The following is a 21,261-nucleotide window of genomic DNA, read 5'->3' as shown; positions in this document are numbered from 1 at the left end:
ACAACCCTGAAAGGTGGGCTCCAGGGCTGAGCGACAGCGAACCTTTTATTTACTGCCAGCGGCTGCTTCCCCCTTTCGCAAAGGGAGTCCCCGAAGTTGCGCAATCGCCGTCCTTTCGCGGCTGGGCCGTAAAGCGAGCGAAACACCGCCCCCTTCGCCTCTCCGCCAATCCGCTTTGCCGAGGGCGTTTACGACGGCGCTGGGCGCGAAATACGGCTGGGCGCTGAAGCGGGAAGGGGAAGGGAGTTCGGGGAGGGGGAGCAGGTCAAGCAACCCCTTCCCAGGCGGGGGAAGGGCAAGTGGAGGAGGGGGCTGGGGGGGGGAGGGGCAGCTCTGGCTTGCAGGCTGAGGGGGTGCAGAGGAGGGGGCTGGGGGCACCAGGGGCTTCCTCCATCCTGATCTTGGGGGGGGGAGTCACACAGCAGACAGGTGGGTGGCCAAGAGGGCCTGAGGTCAACCTGGCCCCGGTGGGTGCCTGATGGGCATCTGGGGAGGGCCTCTCCCATTGTGGGCCAAGTAGGAGAGAAGCTGCTACCCCGCCAGTCCTGGGGAAGAGCCCCCTGTGGCTCCCCTCCCCCCCAATTGCCTGAGGGAAGGTGCACCCCCACCCCCCACCCCGGCTGCTGCCTTTGGATTCAGAGCTTCCGCTTCAAAGAACATTTGGGGTCTCCCCATCCACTTCTGTGACCTGTGCAAACTTGGGGGACCAGCCCCAAGAAGGGATCCACTCTCTTTCGGACCGGGCCAGAGTTCTCCTCCCTTGCCGACAGACCTTTATTGCCTGGAAAAGGAGCCGGCAAGGGCCCACGATGGGCCGGCCGGCTGGATCTGGGCCGGCTGGGTTTTAGGATGTTTAGCCAAGCCAGAAGATTGACTTGGGGAACTGTGAGGTTCTTCTCCTGCTCCTCCAACCTTTGCTTCAGGCTGACGGCAAAGGCCATGGCGTTTCGCAACCTCCAGAAGGTTCTCTGTGTGGCAGAGAAAAACGATGCAGCCCGCGGGATTGCAGACATCCTTTCGAACAGCAGGATGAGGAGGGTAGGAGCGCAGGGAAGCCGACTTTCTGGCCCTGAGTGAGAGATTTCCCCTGGTCAATGCGAAGATACAGCGTGTTTGGGATGACTTGAGCCAATTCATTTCAAGCTAAAATCAATGTCCAACTTGCTCATCTGAATTCCAATTTATAAAATGAGCCGAAAGTCATTCTGGCAGAGGCATGGGAAATTCAAACACCATTTCTACCATAAGTTCTCAGAGAACAGCGGTTAAAGTACAGAGAATCTGTCATGATCCCAGGCATTTATTTCTGTCCATGTTGATGGGCTGGAAAACACTTTCACGTCTAGTCCAGTGGTTCCTAAATTGGGGGTAATGACCGCCAAGAGAATAATCTGGGCCTATTGTAAGAGTAATGGAGCAATTTATAATTGCTTGTTTGTGAGCTGAATATTCAACCTGGGATTTAAAAACAACTTCCTCAGATTTGGGAGGGGGAGGGAATAATGCCCTTATTTGAGACGGCAGAAAGAAGTAAAAGGATCAAGCAGAATTTGGTCTAGTTAAATTCTACGAAGAGTCAATAGTACCAAAGTTACATCCTATATATAAATATCATGGCTTACTGCTTGAGAGATTTCTCAGGATATTTATCTGAGTATCGTATTGGTTATTTGTTTATTTGGATAAGCTGCTTTTTTGTGAATTAGAATTGTTTGTTTTCCTTTCCAGAGGGAAGGAATGTCCAAGTTCAACAAGATCTATGAATTCCAGTATCACTTGTTTAACCAGGTTTGTGTCAAACAGTTCATCACAATTCTCTCTGTGCCTCTTATTATTACATCCGTAACTGTGGATATAACAGTGATGTTATCAATGACTTTTACTTTATTGCTAGTTATATAACTAAAAACCTAATGATAGAACAAGTATTCTTAATAATGAGTCTAAATGGATTAAAAAAAAGTTAGACTGTCTAGATAAAAATCCATCTTTGCAAAGCAACACTTAGCATGGCCAAGAATAATTTATCTTTCTCTATTTTATGCAGAATGTAACTTTGATTATGACGTCTGTATCCGGACATTTGCTGGCTCATGATTTCAAGGCACCATTTCGGAAATGGTACGTAGCAACAGATCAGGAAGGCTGATTAAATCAGGAAGGCTGATTAATGATATGATCAGATTTTGAACAAGGTAACTATCATAGGCATAGATGTCTGGAGAATCTAGATAGTATTTCTTTAAATGTTCCCTGTTTCCTATATGCCTTTCTCTGATGCTCTTCCAACAGGCATAGCTGTAACCCCTTGGTCCTTTTCGATGCTGAAATTGAGAAATTCTGCCCTGAAAACTACATGGACATTAAGGTTTGTGCTGCCCGCAGCCTCCTCTTTTAATAAGAGGCAAGGTAGCCTTCCTCCTTTTCTGTGGTTGCAATCTCTGACTGAGGAAGAATGTGCCTTATGTCCAGCCACAGACATAATATAAAATATCGTTGGCCTACCTCTTATTTCAGAACAGTGGCTCTTTCTCCTCCGTTGTTTCATGTTGTTTCATCCTATTATCAATTCCAGCGCACCCTTGAGCGAGAGGTTCAGCTGTGCCAGGCCCTGGTGATCTGGACCGATTGTGATCGCGAAGGGGAGAACATCGGCTTTGAAATCATTCATGTGTGCAAAGCAGGTGGGTGGGGAGAAAGAGTGAAGGGCTGAACATTCAACATACGCACATCCTCGGGCACAGAAATTTTGGCCAAGAAGCCACAGAGGTTTTATCAGTTGAGTGAGATTAAGAAAACCTTCCAAATCACAACGAGTTTCTTTTTGCTTTGCTTCCCCTGACTCCATGTGCCTTGAACCTTCCTTTGGACAGTGAAGCCAAACCTCCAGGTGTTCCGAGCCCGCTTCTCGGAGATCACACCCCGGGCTATCAGATCCGCTTGCGAGAACCTCACCCAGCCAGATCCGAATGTCAGTGATGCTGTGGAGGTTAGGCAAGAGCTGGATCTCCGGATAGGTAAGAGAGAAAGCACAGCAGTCAGATCGTAGACCCAAATGGTGCCTTGAGATACAGAGGAGATCAATATAACCAAACACGGGTGGTTGACAGAGCTAACTCAATAGCTTAATCTTTGTGGGATGGAGTTCCTAAAACCAAACACTTCATTTTGATTTACTTTCTGATAGCTGGTGGTTAAAGTGACTTCTTATTTTTCCTTGGCACCATGATGTCACCAGCTTCTCAGAAGAGTTGCTGTCTCTCCGCTGGGCCTGTCCAGTAACTCCTCCCCTCTTCCAACAGGGGAGTTGTGGTTTCCTTTTCACGCTGGGCCTGGGTTTTCTGCTTCCTTGATCAGGTGCTGCCTTTACCCGGTTCCAGACCCTGAGGCTTCAGAAGATCTTCCCGGAGGTATTAGCGGAACAGCTCATCAGCTACGGGAGCTGCCAGTTCCCCACCCTGGGCTTCGTGGTGGAAAGATTCAAAGCCATTCAAGCCTTCGTTCAAGAAACGTTCTACAGAATTAAAGGTTCGGGTGCAGAAGGTGAAGGCCAAGCAGGGAAACACCTGGACTGAGAAGCCTATAGTGGGAATTTGCTTTTCAAATCCCATTCTTGTTCTTTGCATTCTTCCCGCCATATCGCAGGGTCCCCAGTTTTGCATTTCCCACACCACTTTTGTCTGGTCTGCTATGGCTTGTGTGTCTTCATGCAGGCAGTCCTCCTATCACTTTTTCGGCCATCCTTGGAGCTGCCCTCTGGGCTGGGTGCAGGTGCCTGTCTCGCGATGGATTCCACACCAGCTCTGCCCATACGTCTGTACCACTGCAGTCTCGCTTCTCTCATTTTATCTGGAATTGGGGCGACTTTGGCTTTTGTCGTCAAATTGCATTGTCTACTTAAAGTGCAGAGTGTCAGGGTTCCAAGCAAGCAAAACTCCGAGGCAGGCGAATTCCTCAAAAAATAGCTTTATTGGATATATCATATTGGCACAGATCTGGCGAAAACCGACTCTGAAGGTTCCCGTGGTTTTCACCTAATTAAAAGTTCTTTCCTCAACCCCAAACTGTCAGTCACATGGTCCAATCAAGGCTCTGTCTGGTGACCTCACTCCACCTTTCTGTGGCCAGGTGTGAGAACGTCCTTTGTTCCCAAGAGAAAGTATTTTATTTTGGCTACAAAGTCCCAACCATCTCCAATCCCCCCTCCCTCCCTATCCCTCAGCTCCAGTGTGGCCAGGTCAGCTTCAGGGTTGACACAAAGACTGCCTGGGTCCACCTGCCATTTCCCTCCGGCCATTTTGGACTCCAGCAGCTGTTGAGAAGAATCACCTTCCCTCCCACGCAGCATCTTTCTGCAGCTGCAAGCAGAACGGTGTCACCGAGCCTTGGTCTATCTTCTCCCCCCACAGTGACTCACGACCACGAAGAGGGTACCGTGGACTTCAACTGGAAGAGGCACCGTCTCTTCAACCACACAGCGTGCCTTGTCCTCTACCAGATGTGCATGGAGGTAGGGAAGCCGGCCGTCCTGTCTCATTTTGTCACTTGGCAGGGAGCTTTTGAAGAACCTTGTCTTCCGCACACCTTTGTCTTAGGCTCCTCGGGCCACTGTCCTGGAGGTTGGAAGCAAACCCAAGAGCAAATGGAGACCTCTTCCGCTGGACACTGTGGTAGGCTTTGGGAGGGGGGAAACCCCCACGTTCGTTTAAAGTCAGAACAAGAAGAGCTGTCGGCTCAGCTTCTGATCCAAATCCCCTTAGACGGCCTCCTTTTGGAAGCCTCAAGTTGGACGTTCAGAGGAGACGGGGAAGGGACTAAATCTGAGGAATGTTTTGGCCTTCTCTGGTGGGAAGCCCAGCCCTAAATGAATCTCTTAACTGTGAAAATGGGTCCTGGAGAGGAGCGCATGAGTATTCCTGGGTTGAGGAAAGTCACCAGAGGCATGCTCGTGTTCCTGCGTCCAGGAATCCTCCTGATTTTATGTGGGCAGAGAGGCCTATTTTGCCATACGGTGATCAAGCATATTTTCCTCCTTCTGCCGTAGGAACTTGAGAAATTGGCTTCCCGTAAGCTGAAAATAAATGCCAAGGAAACCATGAAGATTGCCGAGAAGCTGTATACGCAAGGGTAGTCAAAGCAGCTCTTTTTCTGTGGGTAACTCATAAAGATCACTTCCTAAAAAGTAACTTTTTGTCCTCCTTTCCTGTTTTTAAAGGTACATAAGTTATCCCCGAACAGAGACCAACATTTTTCCCAAAGATTTAAATCTCTCCCAGCTGGTGCAGCTTCAGACCCAAGACCCCCATTGGGGAGCCTTTGCACAAAGGATCCTGGACCAAGGTGGGCCAACCCCACGGCAGGGGACAAAGTCCGATCAGGCTCACCCTCCCATTCATCCCACCAAACACGCCGGGAATCTGCAGGTGAGTCCCCGAGACTGACTGGCGAGCCTCAGGTGCAGCTTTGCTTCCGAAGAGAAAACGGTTTGTAACCGGTGAATCTGAAAAGTAAATGAAGCAGGAAGTGAAGCAGAAAGTGGTGCCTTACAAAATGCCCTTTTATTAAAGGACAGGAATACATTTTCTTCTGGTTCAAATTAGGAATATTTATTCCTAGACCCTCCAGGTGGTTTTTTCAAGCAAACTCCAGGTCTCATTTGAAAGGGGAAAAATGCGCAGGGGGCGTGTGCGGAATTCCTTGCTCCTTGTGGGGAAGAGCAGGGTTATCTTTACATCTGTATGAATCCGTTTCTCCCCCCCCCCCCCCGGTCTTTTTCCTCCTGCAAAAATTCTCTTCATTTTCCACCCGTTGACCCTTTCCTTTGCGTCCTACAAGGGCAACGACCAACGCCTGTATGAATTCATCGTCCGCCACTTCCTGGCCTGCTGTTCCGAAGATGCTAAGGGGCAGGAAACCACGGTGGAGATTCAGATTTCCAACGAGCGCTTCGTGGCTCATGGGTTGATGGTCCTGGCCAGGAATTACCTGGAAGTTTATCCTTACGAAAGGTGGAGTGACAAGGTGGGAGCGCTCGATAGTAAGCAGATGAGGGTCAATTCCTTAGGAGAAGTTGTAGTATCTTAAGAGAGGGAGAAAATTACTCATTCATAGTCCTGCTTTGAACTATCAATACAGAGGTAGTCTTCAACGTACAATCGGTCACTCATAGACCATTACAATAAGACCATCCTAAAGCTTCACTTTATGACGGTCATGACCTAGGACCATAATGGGCAGACTCCATTCCGGTTGTAGGTTGAGGTCTACTGTATACCTTTCTCGTTTCTCCTGTCCTTTCTTAGGTCTCCCATGTAACCCCGTTTCCTCCCTGCCTTATCTTCCTTCCCCCCCCCCTTGACTCTGCAGGTTATCCCGCTCTACGAGGAGGGCTCCTGCTTCCAGCCCACCACGGTGGAGATGGTGGAAGGGGAGACCAGCCCCCCCCAGCTGCTCACTGAAGCGGACCTGATTTCCCTCATGGAGAAACACGGCATCGGTCAGTTCTCCTCCGGCTGTGATTTGGACACGTTCTCTCACTCGTCTTCAGTGTTTATTTTATTTTTTTATTTACATATCGAACTTGTGTTGCCCATCTTGCAAAAGGCAAGAAAAAAAAGCCTCTGATGATTGCGTGGTTTAGATAGGATCATCAGAGGAGGCTTTTAAAACCATTTTTTTACAACTTCTGAGGTTGTAGAAAAAATGCTTTTAAAAGGCTCCTCTTACGATCCCAGCTGAATTGCCTGATCGTCAGAGCCTTTTTTTTCCTTTTAAAGGCAAAAAAAATGCTTTTAAAAGAAAAGAAAAAAGCCTCTGTCGATCAGGCAACTCACCTGTGATCATCAGAGGAGCCTATTAAAAGCATTTGTTCCACAACCTCTTTGGCCAAAGAGGTTGTAGAAAAAATACTTTTAAAAGTAAAAAAAAAAAAAAAGGTTGGCCACACCCACCCAGTCACATTACCCCCCAAGCCACATCCACAGAACCGGTAGTAACAGATTTTACATTTCACCACTGTCCATACCCCAATAGCTTCTTGGCCAGAAGTTTTTGATTCCCTGCTGCAGAGCGTGTCTCTGATCCAAAGCCTTCCCTGAGAGGCAAGCCCTGGTGGCAGAACAAACCAATCCGAGAGCGGTTACGGAGAAAAGGGGGCCAAGGAATGTGGGCATCCTGGCTAACAGCAGAGGGCAGAGAGGTTGAGGCTCGGCTGGATTGGGTCACTGTTGGCATCAGGATGGAAGCAACTGAAGTCCTTGGCTTAGGACGTAAATATTGCCGAGGTGTACAAAGCTCCCCACTACGGCTTGTATGCGAGGACTACAGTTCCCAGCATGCAGTCGGGGAATCGTTGAGAGCTGCATCTCTGGAAGGCAAAAGGTTGGCCTTAGGGTCAGTTGATGGAAAGTACTCTCAAGCTTGCCAGCTTTGAGATGCGTGGAATTCTGGGAGTTGAAGTCCTCCCGTCTAGAAGCTCTGCTCTAAGGAATGTGAGCGGCAGAGGAACCTGGGCCACTCATGCCAACGCTTGGCTTTCAGGAACTGACGCCACCCACGCGGAACACATTGAGACCATCAAGTCCCGCATGTACGTGGGGCTCACCCCAGACCAGCGCTTCCTCCCAGGACACCTGGGAATGGGGCTGGTGGAAGGTAAGAATGGACCCCGTTTAAAACCTTGGCTCTCCCGTTGAGTCTTTCCTCTGCCCACTCCTCTTTCTACCTGCCCCCCTCCTTCCCCCCCCCCCAGGCTACGACTCCATGGGCTACGAGATGTCCAAACCGGATCTTCGAGCCGAACTCGAAAATGACTTGAAGCTGATATGTGAGGGGAAGAGGGACAAGTCCGTCGTGCTCCGAGAGCAGATCCAGAAATACAAGCAAGTCTTTGTGGCTGCCGTGGCCAAGGCCAAAAAGTGAGGGCTGAAAAATCCCCACCCAGATCAAGGAAAATTGGGGGGGAGGGTTGGTGGCCCCTGCCTGGACCAGCTCAGCTGGCAGTGGATGGAGAGGAGAGGAAGGGCAGCTCAAAGGCCAGGGGAAACTGCAAATAAGCCCCTCTTTAAACCTTTGTTTCTTTTCTACAAGGGAAGTACCTATTTCAGAATTTTTTAAAAAGGAGATATGTCACACAACTTCTGTCGAGTCGGTGGTGGTAGCTCAGTGCGGGGCGGTGTTTAGGTCCTTCCTTGATCAAGATTGTGTAAGCAAAGAACTAGGTAATTTATGTATTTATTTAGCTGCCCAAAAGAAACTGGGCGGGGAGCAAAATAAATACACAGGTATTAAGAGTTTAAAACAACTGTTACAGAGAGGTACAACCCAACAACACGTGGAAAGCCACAAGCTGTTTCTCCCTGGATTTTCTCAGAAATCTCTCCTGAAATAATATTAATGTATTCACATTTTCCGCACAAATCCTTAGGATCCATGAATCCTTGCTGGACACGGCTGATGGCAGGAAGAAATATGCCCACTTCATAATTTCTTTTTTTCAGGTTGGATGAAGCCTTGGCTCAATACTTTGGGGAGATGGCCCAGGTGGCTCAGGAGGAGGACATTTACCCAGCGATGCCCGATCCGGTTAGGAAATGCCCCCAGTGCAACTCCGACATGATCCTGAAGACCAAGAAGAAAGGAGGGTGCGTTGGCATGCGGCAAGAACCACAAGCTCTCTTGATTTATAGCAACTTTACCCACGCAAAAAAAGCACTCATTGGAAAAATATCAAGCCAATCAGACCCATTTTGACAGTTGATCCGTAACTGCCGCCTCTTCTGCTTGTCCTGACGTTTCCTCTTGTGTTTCTCTAGCTTTTATCTCAGCTGCTTGGGCTACCCTGCTTGTAAATCCTCAGTCTGGTTTCCCGACTCCGTGCTGGAAGTCAGCAAGGATGATTCTGTCTGTGACGTCTGCAAGCCGCCTCCAGTGCATCGGTGAGGCCTCGAGTTCTGTTCCTGCTGCCGTTCGGGATATCCTGAGTTGCTGAGTTTTGCATTCTTTGGAATTTCAGGGCGTTTGCATTCCGGCTGAGTATTTGCTCTGTCCCCGCCCTCCAATTCAGGAAACCTGTGGGGGGAGATTTATCCTGCGTAAGGCACAAGACCTGCCCTCAACACTCCCAGTTGGAGGGAAGCCTTATCAGAGCCATGATGGCCCAGTGGTTAGAATGCAAGATTGCAGGTTGGGGGCAAGAGGCTGACTCTGTAAACTGCTTAAAGAGGGCTGTGAAGCTCTACGAAATGGTACATAAGTGTGTGTTATTGCTATTGCAATTCGTTGCCTGGGAATATACAGCCATTTCAGACTTGATTTCTACTAAAGCATTCCCTCGCTTTCCTTTCTCACAACTTAATAGCCCTGGGCACATCTTGAGATTGAAATCCATTGGGAGAGGGTCATTTGGATGCAGGGGCCGAGCAGAAGCTTCCATGCCGTGGGGCTGCAGTGCCAGCAGTCCAGGGCTAATTGCTCCCCTTCTCTCCCCCGCAGGCTGAAATTGAAGTTCAAGCGAGGCAGCCTCCCGGCCGTGATGCCCCTGGAATTTGTGGGTTGCATTGGTGGCTGCGATGAAAATCTCAGGCAGATCCTAGACCTGAAGTACCTGCAAGGACCAGCCAGGGCTCCAACTCAGCCGAGGAATCTCTCCAAGGAAGCCCCCGGCTCCCTTAACGGCACAATCCACAGCCGTGGCCAGCGCATGCTTGCTCCCATGCCCCCCCCTGCACCAGCACACAGGACTCCTCCAGCGTTCACCAATGCGGCCGGGAACGATGCCGTGATGTGCAACTGTGGCGAGGAGGCCCTGCTTCTCACCGTCCGCAAAGAAGGGCCCAACCAAGGCAGGCAGTTCTACAAATGCAACACCGGCAACTGCCGATTCTTCCTGTGGTCCGACCAGCAGGAGCCCGACAACAGGCCGAACGGGACATCCGGGTTCCTGGCACCGCCCCCGGGCTCTTCCCTGCCAGGGCAAAGGAGCTCAGCAGGGCCCAGGCGGGCGGGCTCTGATCCTGGAGCCGGTGCTGGCCGAGGAGGCCCACTCTGCAGGTGCGACCAGCCCGTGGTGACCAGGACAGTCCAGAAAGAAGGACCCAACAAGGGGCGCCAGTTCCACACCTGCTCCAAGCCGAGGGAGCAGCAGTGCGGCTTTTTCGAGTGGGCAGATGACAGCTTGTTGCCAGGTAAGAGAGGAGTGGGCATCTTTGGATTGGCATGAGCAGGATTGGTGGGTGGGTGTAATGGAACATGCAACCAAAGGAGCAGGGGTGGGTTGGCAGGAGCATCATGGCTCTCTGGGAGAGGGAAGCAGAGACGGGGCCCAAGACAAGAGGTTAGAACAGGGGTATCCAACCTTGGCAACTTTTTAAGATTTGTGGACTTCAGATCCCAGAATTCCACAAGCAGCATGGCTGGCTCGGGAATTCTAGGAATTGAAGTCTATAAGTCTTAAAATTACCAAGGTTGGACACACACACACACACAGCCTTAAGAGAGACCCTAACCCTGCCAATTGTAGCTGGCTGAGGAATTCTGGGAGTTGAAGTCTTAAAAGTTGCCAAGGTTGGACACCTCCGGGTTAGAAAGTTACAGCTTTAATCTGGCAAGATTCCGTCTGTTGGGTGTCAGCAAATAAAGAGCTACACGCGAGTGGATTTCACCGTGACTTTGGACTTGGACCCGACAGCGAGGTTTGCACGATGCTCCTTTAAATAAACTTTCCTTAAGAGCTTCCCTTATTAGCTTGGGATCTTGCCCAGCTCCAAAGGCCAGGAATGTACTGCCAGCAAGAGCTTGAAGTAGGAGAGAGGTGAGAGGATGTAGCTCTCTCCAGCTGTGGCTTCAATTTCATCACATCCAAAGATGTTAAGAAAACAACTTTTAAGCTTCTGGCCATCAGAGGATCCCCAAATGGGGAGAATCCATTCTCAGGTGACTTAAAACTCCCCTAATCTTCTCCTCTCCTCCTGTTGCAGCTGCCTCCACCTTTCCTCCTTCCGTGGGCGAGTGGGCCAAACGGGGGCCTGGGGCCAAAGCAAAAAGATCAGACAGCGACTCTTCTTTGACTGCGCCTACAAAGAGACCAAGGACGTGCAGCGTTTGCCACCAGCCTGGCCACACCAAAACCACGTGTCCGCAAAATCGCTGAAGCGGCGTGGCCCACGGACGAGCCCAGGCCAGGGAGACTCGAGAAGGCCCGTTTGCCAACGAGAGCCTTGCCAGTGGACTTCTGAAAGATCGACCTCCTTTCTTGCAGACTTCAATTTTCCACCTCCTCTTAAGTTTTAAAATAGAGGCGGGGCTGTAGAAGAACCTGAGGCTGGGGTTCCTCAACCCCTGTGGCTCCTTGAAGAGGGGTGTTCTGGGAATTGAAGTCCACCCGACTTCAAGTGGCCACGGGGTTGAGAAAGGCCACTTTAGACTGGAATGCTATGCTGATGTTTGATTTTAAAAAGCTTTTCTTCTCTTCGGGAATTTAAATGAGGGGGGCCTGTTTCTCAAACACCTGGAACTCCCTGTAGGACGGACGCTTTCTTAGAGGACGGAATTTCAAAGCTGAGCCAACTTTTCCTCCGTGGAAATCCTCTTCCACCCTCCCTGTAACTAGAATAACCAGCCTCCCATAAATTATTCAAAAGGAAAATGTGTGTGTACAAAACCCAAGAGAGTTTAATCTCTCTAACTTCCTGTCCTGCTCGATGCTACACGCTTATGCTAAGGGCAGCTACTGCCTGCTCTCAACTGATGTGGGTAACATTTTTTTAAATTAAAATATATATTTGGCTTAAGCTCCGTGTGTTGGGTGTGCCGGTATTCAACCCCCTACATAAGCAGCATTGAAAACATCACAAGTTTACATCAGAAGTTGGTTCCTGGGTGCTCAGAAGCAACCTGAGCATGTTTGCTTGCTTGCTTTATTGATGCATTTATTCGTAAAAATCCGAAGAATCTTCTCATCGCTGCCAAGCACAGAGACCTCCGCAGCCGCCACTCAGAGCCCCAAAGAGGGCATTGCATTCAGAGGTGCACATCCACAAGATTTCAGAACTCAAAGCAATGGGGAAATCGGAGAGGAGGGAAGGGGGATCAGCTACTCTCTGCTACCTCAGCCCTCCAATCCTGCCCTACGGAGAAAGGACATGTTCCTCGGAGAACATCCGCTCCGAATGGCAACAGAATCTGCTAAGAGAGCGAGTACAAAGGGCTTACAATCAAGGGCCATTTTACTTCAAGAGCTAATACTTTCATTTCATTCGGTGCAAAAGAATTGCAATGGGGGGGAGGGGGAGGGGAGTGAACGGATCCCTTTCAAGTCTTCTCCATCCGAAAAGGAAGCCAGGACTCTTGACCATTTTACAAACCCAGCCCATCCGCCAGATTGGGCGCGGCTAAAGCCTCGTACAAGGTGCAGCCGATCTCGTCAATCTCCTCCGGGAGCAGATGGCTCAAGAGGTCAATCCTGTCGTCGAAAAAGCAAGGGAGGGAACCTTTGGCCAGGTACTGGACCAGCTCCTCCAAGACCTGCTGGAGCCTGACGGCCAGCATGGCCTCTGACCAGTCCGGCTCCGTTCGGCTCAGGTGGAGGATAACGTGAGTCAAGTCACTGCCGGTTATTTTGCTCCAGAAAGGGTGTTTTTCGAAAGTGGCCTTCAAGATGAGGAAGCAACACTGTCGGATGCCTCCGTCTCCGGCATCCAGTTCTTTCAGCTTGGAAACCTCCACCATGTAAAAACTCTGCTGCCAGAGGTTCTCCACAGGTTCTCCAGAGAATGTGGCAAGGAAAATCTTGCCTTCTGTTTCCACTACCGGGCAGAGGGTTATGTCCAGGAGGACCTGCTCATGTCTGACTTCCAGCTTGAGCTCCCTGGGAGCCATGGAAGGCCGGATGATGCAATCCAGCAGGCTGCCAATGACTGGCCAGTTGACGGAGGCCACCAAAGTCTTCAGGAGGGCGTCGTTGATAGAATTGGACGATAAGTACCCACCTACAATGAACTTGTCCCAAGGGCTACTCCCCCGTGTGAAATAATCCAGACCACTCCGTTTGATCATTCCGTACCACGGGTTATCCACGAGCGTCTCTTCCCCACGGATGAAGTGCCAGAGATGGTCTTCTAGGACCAAGGGAAGGTTGAAGACCACCTCTAGTTGATGTTGGCCAACAAGGTCGTCACAAAGGTAGCCGCTCAGGGAAATATTCCCAAAGGGCAGGTCCAAAGATTTGTTTTTCAAGAAGCTCTGCAGCTCCACCCGGATGTCTTCTGCCAGCTGCTTCCCAACTGCCTTTTCCGTCTCGGAGACGTAGATGTGATCCCTGTAGAACGAGAGGAGTTTCTCCTGAAGGGTGAGGCAGAGCAGGGACTTGGACTGCTCCAAGGAGACCCCGGTGGACAGGATAAGATCTTTAGAGTCTGCAAGGAAGACAGAGAAAAGGAGGTCAGTCACAGGAAGCCAACGTCCGGTTCATTGACCAAAGAGATGTTTAGTTCAGGGGGTCTCCAACCTTGGCCACTTGTGGACTTCAACTCCCAGAGTTCCTCAGCCAGCAAAGTCTTAAAGTGCCCAAGGTTGGAGACCCCTGTTCTAGTTCATCTAAGAGCGGTTCAGGAAGGGAAACAAGGGCCTGAAGAGCTGCCGCATTCTCCTTCCTTAGTTGTGTTCAAGCCAAAGCCGGGCCAATCATTAACCAGAGATGCTTTCATTTGGATTTTGGCACTTCTTAGGGACTTGGGATGGATAGGTTGGAATCAGGGGGCCCGTCCAACTCAGGATGGGTTAGATAGTTGGGGTTCAATTGTACAAGGCCCCCCTGGGGAAAATACCCTCTCCTCTACCACCACCAGAGGATTGGAGCAGGTCTCCTCAGGAAGTGCCCCCATCCTGGAAAGGTCAGCCCGCCCACCCACCCCCCATGCCCAATCTGACCTTGCGCAGGTGCAGCTATGACGGGGGACAGCAGGGGCTCCTCCAGATCTTGCCGTCGCTCTTTGGACACCCCCTTGATCAGGCTTAGCTCTTGCCAGCTCTCCTCCAGGGACTTCTGCTTGGCTTTTATGTCGTCGCTGTCGCCCGGCGGGCTGGTGGCTCGGTCAATAAACTGTAGAAGGAGAGACCCTTCCCCAATTAGCTCTTCTCTTGTGGCAATCCCACCCTTGCTGAACACGCATTTTTTGCCTGTAGCCAGATGGTTAGAAGTTTCATTGGGAAAACATCTGGGCCCCTTAATCAGGTTCCTTCTGCAACCAAGCCCCCTCACCCCAACAAGCACGCAGGCCCAACACCCACACCCCAATGTCAAAATAAATTCTGAAGGGCAAACTTCTTGAGAAGGGACTGAACCAACCACAAATCTCGGATAGCTACCCGTTTCATGTCGAGACTTGTTGCCTGTCTCTTTAGGGGCCCCCCCGAGTTCATTTTGCAATGTTCAACTTGGTTGGCAAACCCTTTCAAAATACAGGTAGTCCCCAATTTATTGACGGTTCAAAGTTACAACGGCGCTAAAAAAAAAAAAAGAGGGATGACCGTTTTTGCACGACTGTTGCAGCCTCCCCAGGGTCACCTGATCCAAATTTAGACAAGCAAAGTCAATGGGGAAAACCTCGCTTAACAACGGGGTTACTAACCTAACATTGTGATTCGCTTAACAGCTCTGGCAAGAAAAGTCATAAAACGGGGCAAAACTCACTTAACAAACGTCTCACTTAGCAACAAAAATTCAGGGCTCAATTGTGGCTGTTAAGTCAAGGACCACCTGTACTTTCCGCTACTTTTTTCAATTCTAAAAAGTCCAGAACTGGGATATTTAAAAAACTGACTGGAAAGGCCATAATCTGTGCCATGAAATTAAACAGAAACGTAGAGGGTGGGGAATTCTGCTCTGTTCATCCCCTGCTTTCAAGACATGAGGCTGGCCTGTTTTGCTGGCAGCTGAACGAAGCTCTTATTTATCTCCGGTCTTCCAACAAAATGCACGCATAGCAGGCGCATGCGTGCCCACCCTCACTCCCACACCTTTAATGCTCCACTGAGCCATGACAGAAGGAGAAGCATTAAAAGAAAAATTGCATTTGTGGGTCTTTGCAAATTACAAATCCGCAAGTAATCCACTGTGAGTTTCAGCCAAACAGAGGCCAGCGGAAATATTTAGGACACAAACAGAATCTCCCCAACCCATCCAGAGTGAGGCTGGAAGGCTGAGGGCTTCCACGGGCCTGGCTGGTTGAGCAAAAACTAAGGGCTTCTGTGACACATTCACAACTCAGGACGACCATTAACAAAAGGCAGGTAACAACAAACGGGACCCGCTCCCTAAAGGCGCGTTTGTCATCACACAAAATACACCGGTCACCCATGGCAGAAAAGGGCCAGTTGGTCTCACCCTCTTGACCGCAAGCGTTGCCAGGGCCAACACAGCTGCGCCGCTGACCCCCAGCACCACCCGGGCGTTGGCCAGCACCAGGTCCACCAAGCTGCCCAGGCTGCTCTCATCCTGCCTCTTGCCCTGCTTGCCGGCGGAGGTTGCCATTGTTTGTCTTCAGAAGTCAGTGCCAATTTGGCTACTGCCAGGGAAAAGTCTTTATGGGCGCAACCAAGAAAAGGCAGGAAGATTCGACGAGGACCGGGGCATTCTTGGAAGCCTTCAGACCTGGAAGAGAAGCAGAGAAGAGAATTAGCTACCTGGCTATCTCAGTGCTTCTTAACCTTGGCAGCTTTAAGATGGGTGGACTTCAATTCCCAGAATTCCCCAGCTGGCATGCTGGGAGTTGAGTTCACCTGTCTTAGAGCTGCCAAGTTTCAGAAACACTGATCTCCCTCTCTCTCCCTCTCTCTCACAATACTAGACAACACAGTATCAACAGTAGAAACCTTCCAATTTCTAGGTTCTACCATATCGCAAGATCTAAAATGGACAGCTAACATCAAAAACATCATCAAAAAAGCACAACAAAGAATGTTCTTTCTGTGCCAACTCAGAAAGCTCAAACTGCCCAAGGAGCTGCTGATCCAGTTCTACAGAGGAATTATTGAGTCTGTCATCTGCACCTCTAGAACTGTCTGGTTTGGTTCTGCAACCCAACAAGACAGACACAGACTTCAGAGGATAGTTAGAACTGCAGAAAAAACAATGGCTACCAACCTGCCTTCCAATGAGGACCTGTATATTGCACGAGTCAAAAAGAGGGCTGGGAAAATATTTACAGACCCCTCACATCCTGGACATAAACTGTTTCAACTCCTACCCTCAAAACGACGCTACAGAGCACTGCACACCAGAACATCTAGACACAAGAACAGTTTTTTCCCAAATGCCATCACTCTGCTAAACAAATAATTCCCTCAACACAGTCAAACTATTGACTAAGTCTGCACTACTATTAATCTTCCCATCATTCCCATCATCTTCCACTTACGACTGTAACTTTGTTGCTTGTATCCTTACGATTTAGATTGATATTGTTTCCTGATTGCTTATTTGTAGCCTATGACTCTCATTAAGTGTTGTACCTTAGGATTCTTGATGAAGGTATCTTTTCTTTTATGTACACTTAGAGCGTATGCACCAAGACAAGTTCCTTGGGTGTCCAATCACACTTGGTCAATAAAAAAATTCTATTCTATTCTATTCTCTATCTTACAGTATCTTTATATCCATCCATCCACCTATCTATCTACCTATCCATCTATGCATCTACCTAGCTATTTACATACCTTATCATCTATCTATCATCATTGTGTTTCTCAACCTCAGGACCTTTGAGCTGGGTGGACTTCAGTTTCCAGAATTCTCCAGCCAGCTTAGGGTTTGGTTTTTTTTGTCCTAGCCAACATTAGTAACATGTTGAAGGATTGCTGGACACTGCCCCAAGGTCACCAGGGACTAAAATGTAATGAATATCAATGTGCGATGATTTCAAAATGAACGAAAAACATCAGTATTTTGGCAGGGGCGTCTCTCCAGGGGGGTCTCCGAGCTTAGTTGTAAAGCAATTTTTTGCAACCTTTAACATGGGATTCAACTCCCAGAATCCCCCAACCAGCCTGCTGTATGTTACCCACCCAGGGAAGAGTCAGTCAAGAGTCTGTCCGCCAGCTGCCAACCTCGGTGGGGCCAGAGCGGCGCCTTCCTCCCCTGCCACAATCCAACTGGCATTTATGAGTCAGAACACTCCGTAAGACGTCACCATGGGGATCCAGAACCAGGCAAAAACCAGCCCAGATCCTGCCAGCCGCAGAAAACCGCCACGTTTTCAGTCCTGGTGGTTTCCCTCATCCAGATCCGGAAAGAAAGCACTTTGCTACAGATGCCACCTTTGAAACCAGCAGGGGCTGCCAACCAGATGCCCCCAGAAATGTCCTTCCCTGGAGCTGAATGGATTCTCCCACCTGGTCCCCAGCACCACTGCCAAGGACAGACAGCTGAATTCCTCAGTTCCGGAGCAGATGGGGGTCAGGTTTCTGGATGCTATTTTTGAAGCAGGGTAACAATATCCCGGTGCTCCGGCAGCCTTCCCATTGCCAGACCGTTCCCCAGGCTGAAATCAAGGCAGGGGTGGGCCAGACCCCATCGGCCCTCGTGCAGAGGGCCCCTAAGCATGTGCAGAATGCACCACCCGGTAACTCTGATGCCCTCGTCAAGCTGAATGCAGCCAACAAACTGGGCTCATTTTGTACCCGCAGTGCTTTCAACAGTCGGTTTCTTAGAGGGGAACCTAACTTAGCGCTCTGACCCATTTCTTCCAGGATCAAAGGAATTCTTACTTGGATCACATCTGCAATTTTAGGATGGCCGGTATCCCAGGTTCCACACCCCTGCCATTTCAATTTGCGTGCCCCCCCCACCTCTTTTATTATTGTTTCCATTTATGACCTGGCTTGGGTACACTTGAAAAAGAAATTTTTGGGGAGAGGGGAACTGAAAAATTCCCTTTTCTATGCTAAATCCTAGAAGCTGGCACCTCTTGGGTGAGGCCAGTGGTCTAGGAGTGGGTCTGACCCCTCTCCATATCTCAATATGCGCCATCAGGTAATGCACCAGCTAGCAAAGTGATAGAGCCTCGAGGTTTAATCCCCCACCCCAGCCTTTCCATCCTACCAAACTGGTCCCCACATCTCTTGAAAAGTCCCAGAGCTTTGTTGCCTACAAAGATTGTTGCAAAATTATGGCTTTATCCAGAAAGCAGAAAGCAAAATCTCAGAATTTGCAGGATCACCCAGGAAATTAGATCCGTGGTACAAAATGGGTAGGTGGGGAGGTGATATCAGGGATCCTAAAATGGAATCCCCCCAAAAATGGGGGTGATCCAGCCCAGAATTTAGTGACATTGCTTATTAGCAAGCCAGGAGGCTGACTTTCCCCCCCTCCCGCCCCCCTTTTTGTCAAAAGCTACACTAGGTGGTGTCAATAGGACCTTAGGAGAGGCTGCCAGGCTGCAAATTCCAATCCACTCAGGCCTTTGTGGCTACTAGAAAAATGTGCTTATTTAGAAAATGCTCATGGCTGCCAGTGCGAAATAGTTCTGGGTGGCTAATCACCAACACACAAGGAAAACACAGCACAATGTGACCCCCCCCTAAACTGAACAAAAGATGAAAAATAATAATACAATAATCAAGACGTTGCATACTAACCATAACGGAAAAGCACCTCAACTGGGCGTCATTAAACATCGTGGGGGCTCTGATATCTGGGGAAGAACCAGGTCTTGGGACCTGTAGTTTGTGGGGTGGGGGAGGGAGGAAGGCTGTTCCATAGGGCAGGTGCCAAGGCAGAGAAGGAGAGTTTGGAGAGCAAACAAGGCACACCAACCCTGCAGAGACAGCCAGTCTTCATTAAGAAGAGACCCAAGGCGAAGGCTTTGAAAGCAACCCCCTGCTGGTTGCCTTCAAAAGACCCTGGCACCTTAAACCCCCTCCTCTCCTCTCCTCTCCTCTCCTCTCCTCCAAAGGGCCTTTTCCCAGGTTACAAAGCTGCCCCCAGCGGTCTCCTCGTGGGCCAAGCCCTCCTTTAGCCCGAAGGCTCCTTGGAGGCCGGCTCTGACCCCGGGGACTACAGGGCCAGGACCGCGCAGACCGATTGTCCACTGTGCAGCTTCCCAGCCGGGGGAGGGCAAGGAAAGGCCGATATTGAGATGAAAAATCCCGCAGGCTTTGAGCCCCTTCCTCATTCCAACAAGGGGGCTGCTTTTGCCCCTAGCCAAGAAGACCCCCTGCCCTTCCAAGGCCCCTGCTCTTCTCCTCCCCGCCCTCCCCCTTCCAAGACCGCCCTCCTTTCCAAGCCCCCTGCCCTTGCAAGACCTTGACCCTCCCTCTTGGACCCCTCCTTCCGCCCCAACCCTCCCCCAGCACACCTTCCGAAGCGCCGCTCGCCGAATCTCAACCGCCCGCAGCGAAGCGCGCAGGGCCGCGGCCCGAGACAGAACGCCACCGAAAGCTCCGCCCCTCTCCCCGTGCAACCAATGGCAGCGCGCCGCCCGCTCCCAACGTTCGGTTCCGAATGCCGAGTATCTTCTGCAGCTTCCGCTTCCCTGGAACTGCGTCGCCTTAAAGGGGCCGCGCGCTTTTCCTTCGGGCAGGTGTGCACGTAGACGATGCTGAGCGAGGAGGCGCCTCCCTACCCGAGTCCGGCCAGAGAAGCATATCAAAAAAATTTAGGACGGCACTTAATTTCCTTCTTTTTTTAATCCTCCCTTTTTTGGGGGCATGCGTTTAATTATTGAAAAGTCGTACATATAGTCCTCGACTTACAACAGCTCGTTTAGTGACCGCTCGAACTTATATCGGCACCGAAAAAGTAACCCATGGCCGTTTTTCGCACTTAACCACCATTGCGGCATCCCCACGGTCAGGCAATCCAAATCCAGACACTCGGCAAGGGACTCGCGTTTATGACGGTCGCAGCGTCCGGGTTGGGGGGGTGTCACGTGATCCCCTTTGGCGACAATCCAAGTCAATGGGTTAAGCCAGATTCGCTTGACCACCCTGCTACGGGTGGTTAACCTAAGGACCTCCAGCGATGCGAGCTATGGCAAGCAAGGTCATAAAACGGGGCAAACCCCCCCCCCTTCATAAAACCTCTGGCTTTAGCAGCGGAAAGGCTGGGGAGGGGAAGCTCCGTTGTGGTCGTAAGTCGAGAACTAACGCTACAGAATGCCCAGGAGAGGGAAGGAGGAGGAAGGCTGTTCCATAGGGCAGGTGCCAAGGCAGAGAAGGAGAGTTTGGAGAGCAAACAAGGCACACCAACCCTGCAGAGACAGCCAGTCTTCATTAAGAAGAGACCCAAGGCCAAGGCTTCGAAAGCAACCCCCTGCTGGCTGCCTTCCAAAGACCCTGGCACCTTAAGCCCCCTCCTCTCCTCTCCTCTCCTCTCCTCTCCGCCAAAGGGCCTTTTCCCAGGTTACAAAGCTGCCCCCAGCGGTCTCCTCGTGGGCCAAGCCCTCCTTTAGCCCGAAGGCTCCTTGGAGGCCGGCTCTGACCCCGGGGGCTACAGGGCCAGGACCGCGCAGACCGATTGTCCACTGTGCAGCTTCCCAGCCGGGGGAGGGCAGGGAAAGGCCGATATTGAGATGAAAAATCCCGCAGGCTTTGAGCCCCTTCCTCATTCCAACAAGGGGGCTGCTTTTGCCCCCAGCCAAGAAGACCCCCTGCCCTTCCAAGGCCCCTGCTCTTCTCCTCCCCGCCCTTCCCCTTCCAAGACCGCCCTCCTTTCCAAGCCCCCTGCCCTTGCAAGACCTTGACCCCCTCCCCCTCTTGGACCCCCTCCCCTTCCGCCCCAACCCCTCCCCCCCCCCAGCACACCTTCCGAAGCGCCGCTCGCCGAATCTCAACCGCCCGCAGCGAAGCGCGCAGGGCCGCGGCCGAGACAGAACGCCACCAGCTCCGCCCCTCTCCCCGTGCAACCAATGGCAGCGCGCCGCCCGCTCCCAACGTTCGGTTCCGAATGCCGAGTATCTTCTGCAGCTTCCGCTTCCTGGAACTGCGCCGCCTTAAAGGGGCCGCGCTTTTCCTTCGGGCAGGTGTGCACGTAGACGATGCTGAGCGAGGCTCCTCCCTACCGAGTCCGGCCAGAGAAGCATATCAAAAAATTTAGGACGGCATTTAATTTCCTTCTTTTTAATCCTCCTTTTTGGGGCATGCGTTTAATTATTGAAAAGTCGTACATATAGTCCTCGACTTACAACAGCTCGTTTAGTGACCGCTCGAACTTATATCGGCACCGAAAAAGTAACCCATGGCCGTTTTTCGCACTTAACCACCATT

General features: G+C 50.8%; 2 protein-coding genes across 7 annotated transcripts; one reads left to right on the top strand and one right to left on the bottom strand.

Annotated features, from left to right (window-relative positions):
• Positions 1-398: 398 nt before the first annotated feature.
• On the top strand, positions 399-11,789 carry TOP3A (DNA topoisomerase III alpha). 2 transcript variants are annotated; one of them, XM_058157482.1, is made up of 19 exons: positions 399-1,038; positions 1,729-1,788; positions 2,048-2,121; positions 2,293-2,368; positions 2,576-2,684; positions 2,874-3,017; positions 3,358-3,528; positions 4,410-4,510; positions 4,596-4,670; positions 5,045-5,127; positions 5,216-5,423; positions 5,836-6,021; positions 6,367-6,496; positions 7,540-7,653; positions 7,751-7,916; positions 8,499-8,642; positions 8,814-8,936; positions 9,493-10,184; positions 10,977-11,789. In XM_058157482.1, exons 1-19 carry the CDS (start codon positions 850-852, stop codon positions 11,147-11,149), a joined length of 3,018 nt encoding a protein of 1,005 aa, XP_058013465.1. In that variant the 5' UTR covers positions 399-849; the 3' UTR covers positions 11,150-11,789. The 2 variants fall into 2 exon arrangements, with proteins under 2 accessions (XP_058013465.1, XP_058013466.1); XM_058157483.1 differs by lacking the exons at positions 399-1,038; positions 1,729-1,788 and having other exon boundaries at positions 2,057-2,195.
• A 77-nt stretch (positions 11,790-11,866) lies between these two features.
• Positions 11,867-19,941, bottom strand: MIEF2 (mitochondrial elongation factor 2). Of its 5 annotated transcripts, none has more exons than XM_058157488.1 (4): positions 19,750-19,941; positions 15,383-15,649; positions 13,927-14,098; positions 11,867-13,412 (listed from the first exon to the last, which is right to left on the bottom strand). In XM_058157488.1, exons 2-4 carry the CDS (start codon positions 15,527-15,529, stop codon positions 12,355-12,357), a joined length of 1,377 nt encoding a protein of 458 aa, XP_058013471.1. In that variant the 5' UTR covers positions 15,530-15,649; positions 19,750-19,941; the 3' UTR covers positions 11,867-12,354. The 5 variants fall into 5 exon arrangements, with proteins under 5 accessions (XP_058013471.1, XP_058013467.1, XP_058013468.1 ...); XM_058157484.1 differs by lacking the exon at positions 19,750-19,941 and adding an exon at positions 19,353-19,662; XM_058157485.1 differs by lacking the exon at positions 19,750-19,941 and adding an exon at positions 18,634-19,205.
• Positions 19,942-21,261: the final 1,320 nt, after the last annotated feature.

Source organism: Ahaetulla prasina, chromosome 14 (assembly GCF_028640845.1).
Source record: "Ahaetulla prasina isolate Xishuangbanna chromosome 14, ASM2864084v1, whole genome shotgun sequence".
NCBI lineage: Eukaryota > Metazoa > Chordata > Lepidosauria > Squamata > Colubridae > Ahaetulla > Ahaetulla prasina.
This window is presented reverse-complemented; position numbering and strand designations above follow the sequence as displayed.

What these genes read in the sequence shown, in the direction of transcription:
- MIEF2 (XM_058157488.1), bottom strand. Translation starts at nt 15,529, where the DNA reads ATGGCAACCTCCGCCGGCAAGCAGGGCAAGAGGCAGGATGAGAGCAGC. An exon ending in CAACGCTTGCGGTCAAGAGG is followed by an intron (nt 14,099 to 15,382) that starts GTGAGACCAACT and finishes CTCCTTCTACAG; the next exon opens with TTTATTGACCGAGCCACCAG. An exon ending in CATAGCTGCACCTGCGCAAG is followed by an intron (nt 13,413 to 13,926) that starts GTCAGATTGGGC and finishes TCTTCCTTGCAG; the next exon opens with ACTCTAAAGATCTTATCCTG.
- TOP3A (XM_058157482.1), top strand. Translation starts at nt 850, where the DNA reads ATGTTTAGCCAAGCCAGAAGATTGACTTGGGGAACTGTGAGGTTCTTC. An exon ending in AAGGCACCATTTCGGAAATG is followed by an intron (nt 2,122 to 2,292) that starts GTACGTAGCAAC and finishes CTCTTCCAACAG; the next exon opens with GCATAGCTGTAACCCCTTGG. An exon ending in GGGAATGGGGCTGGTGGAAG is followed by an intron (nt 7,654 to 7,750) that starts GTAAGAATGGAC and finishes CCCCCCCCCCAG; the next exon opens with GCTACGACTCCATGGGCTAC.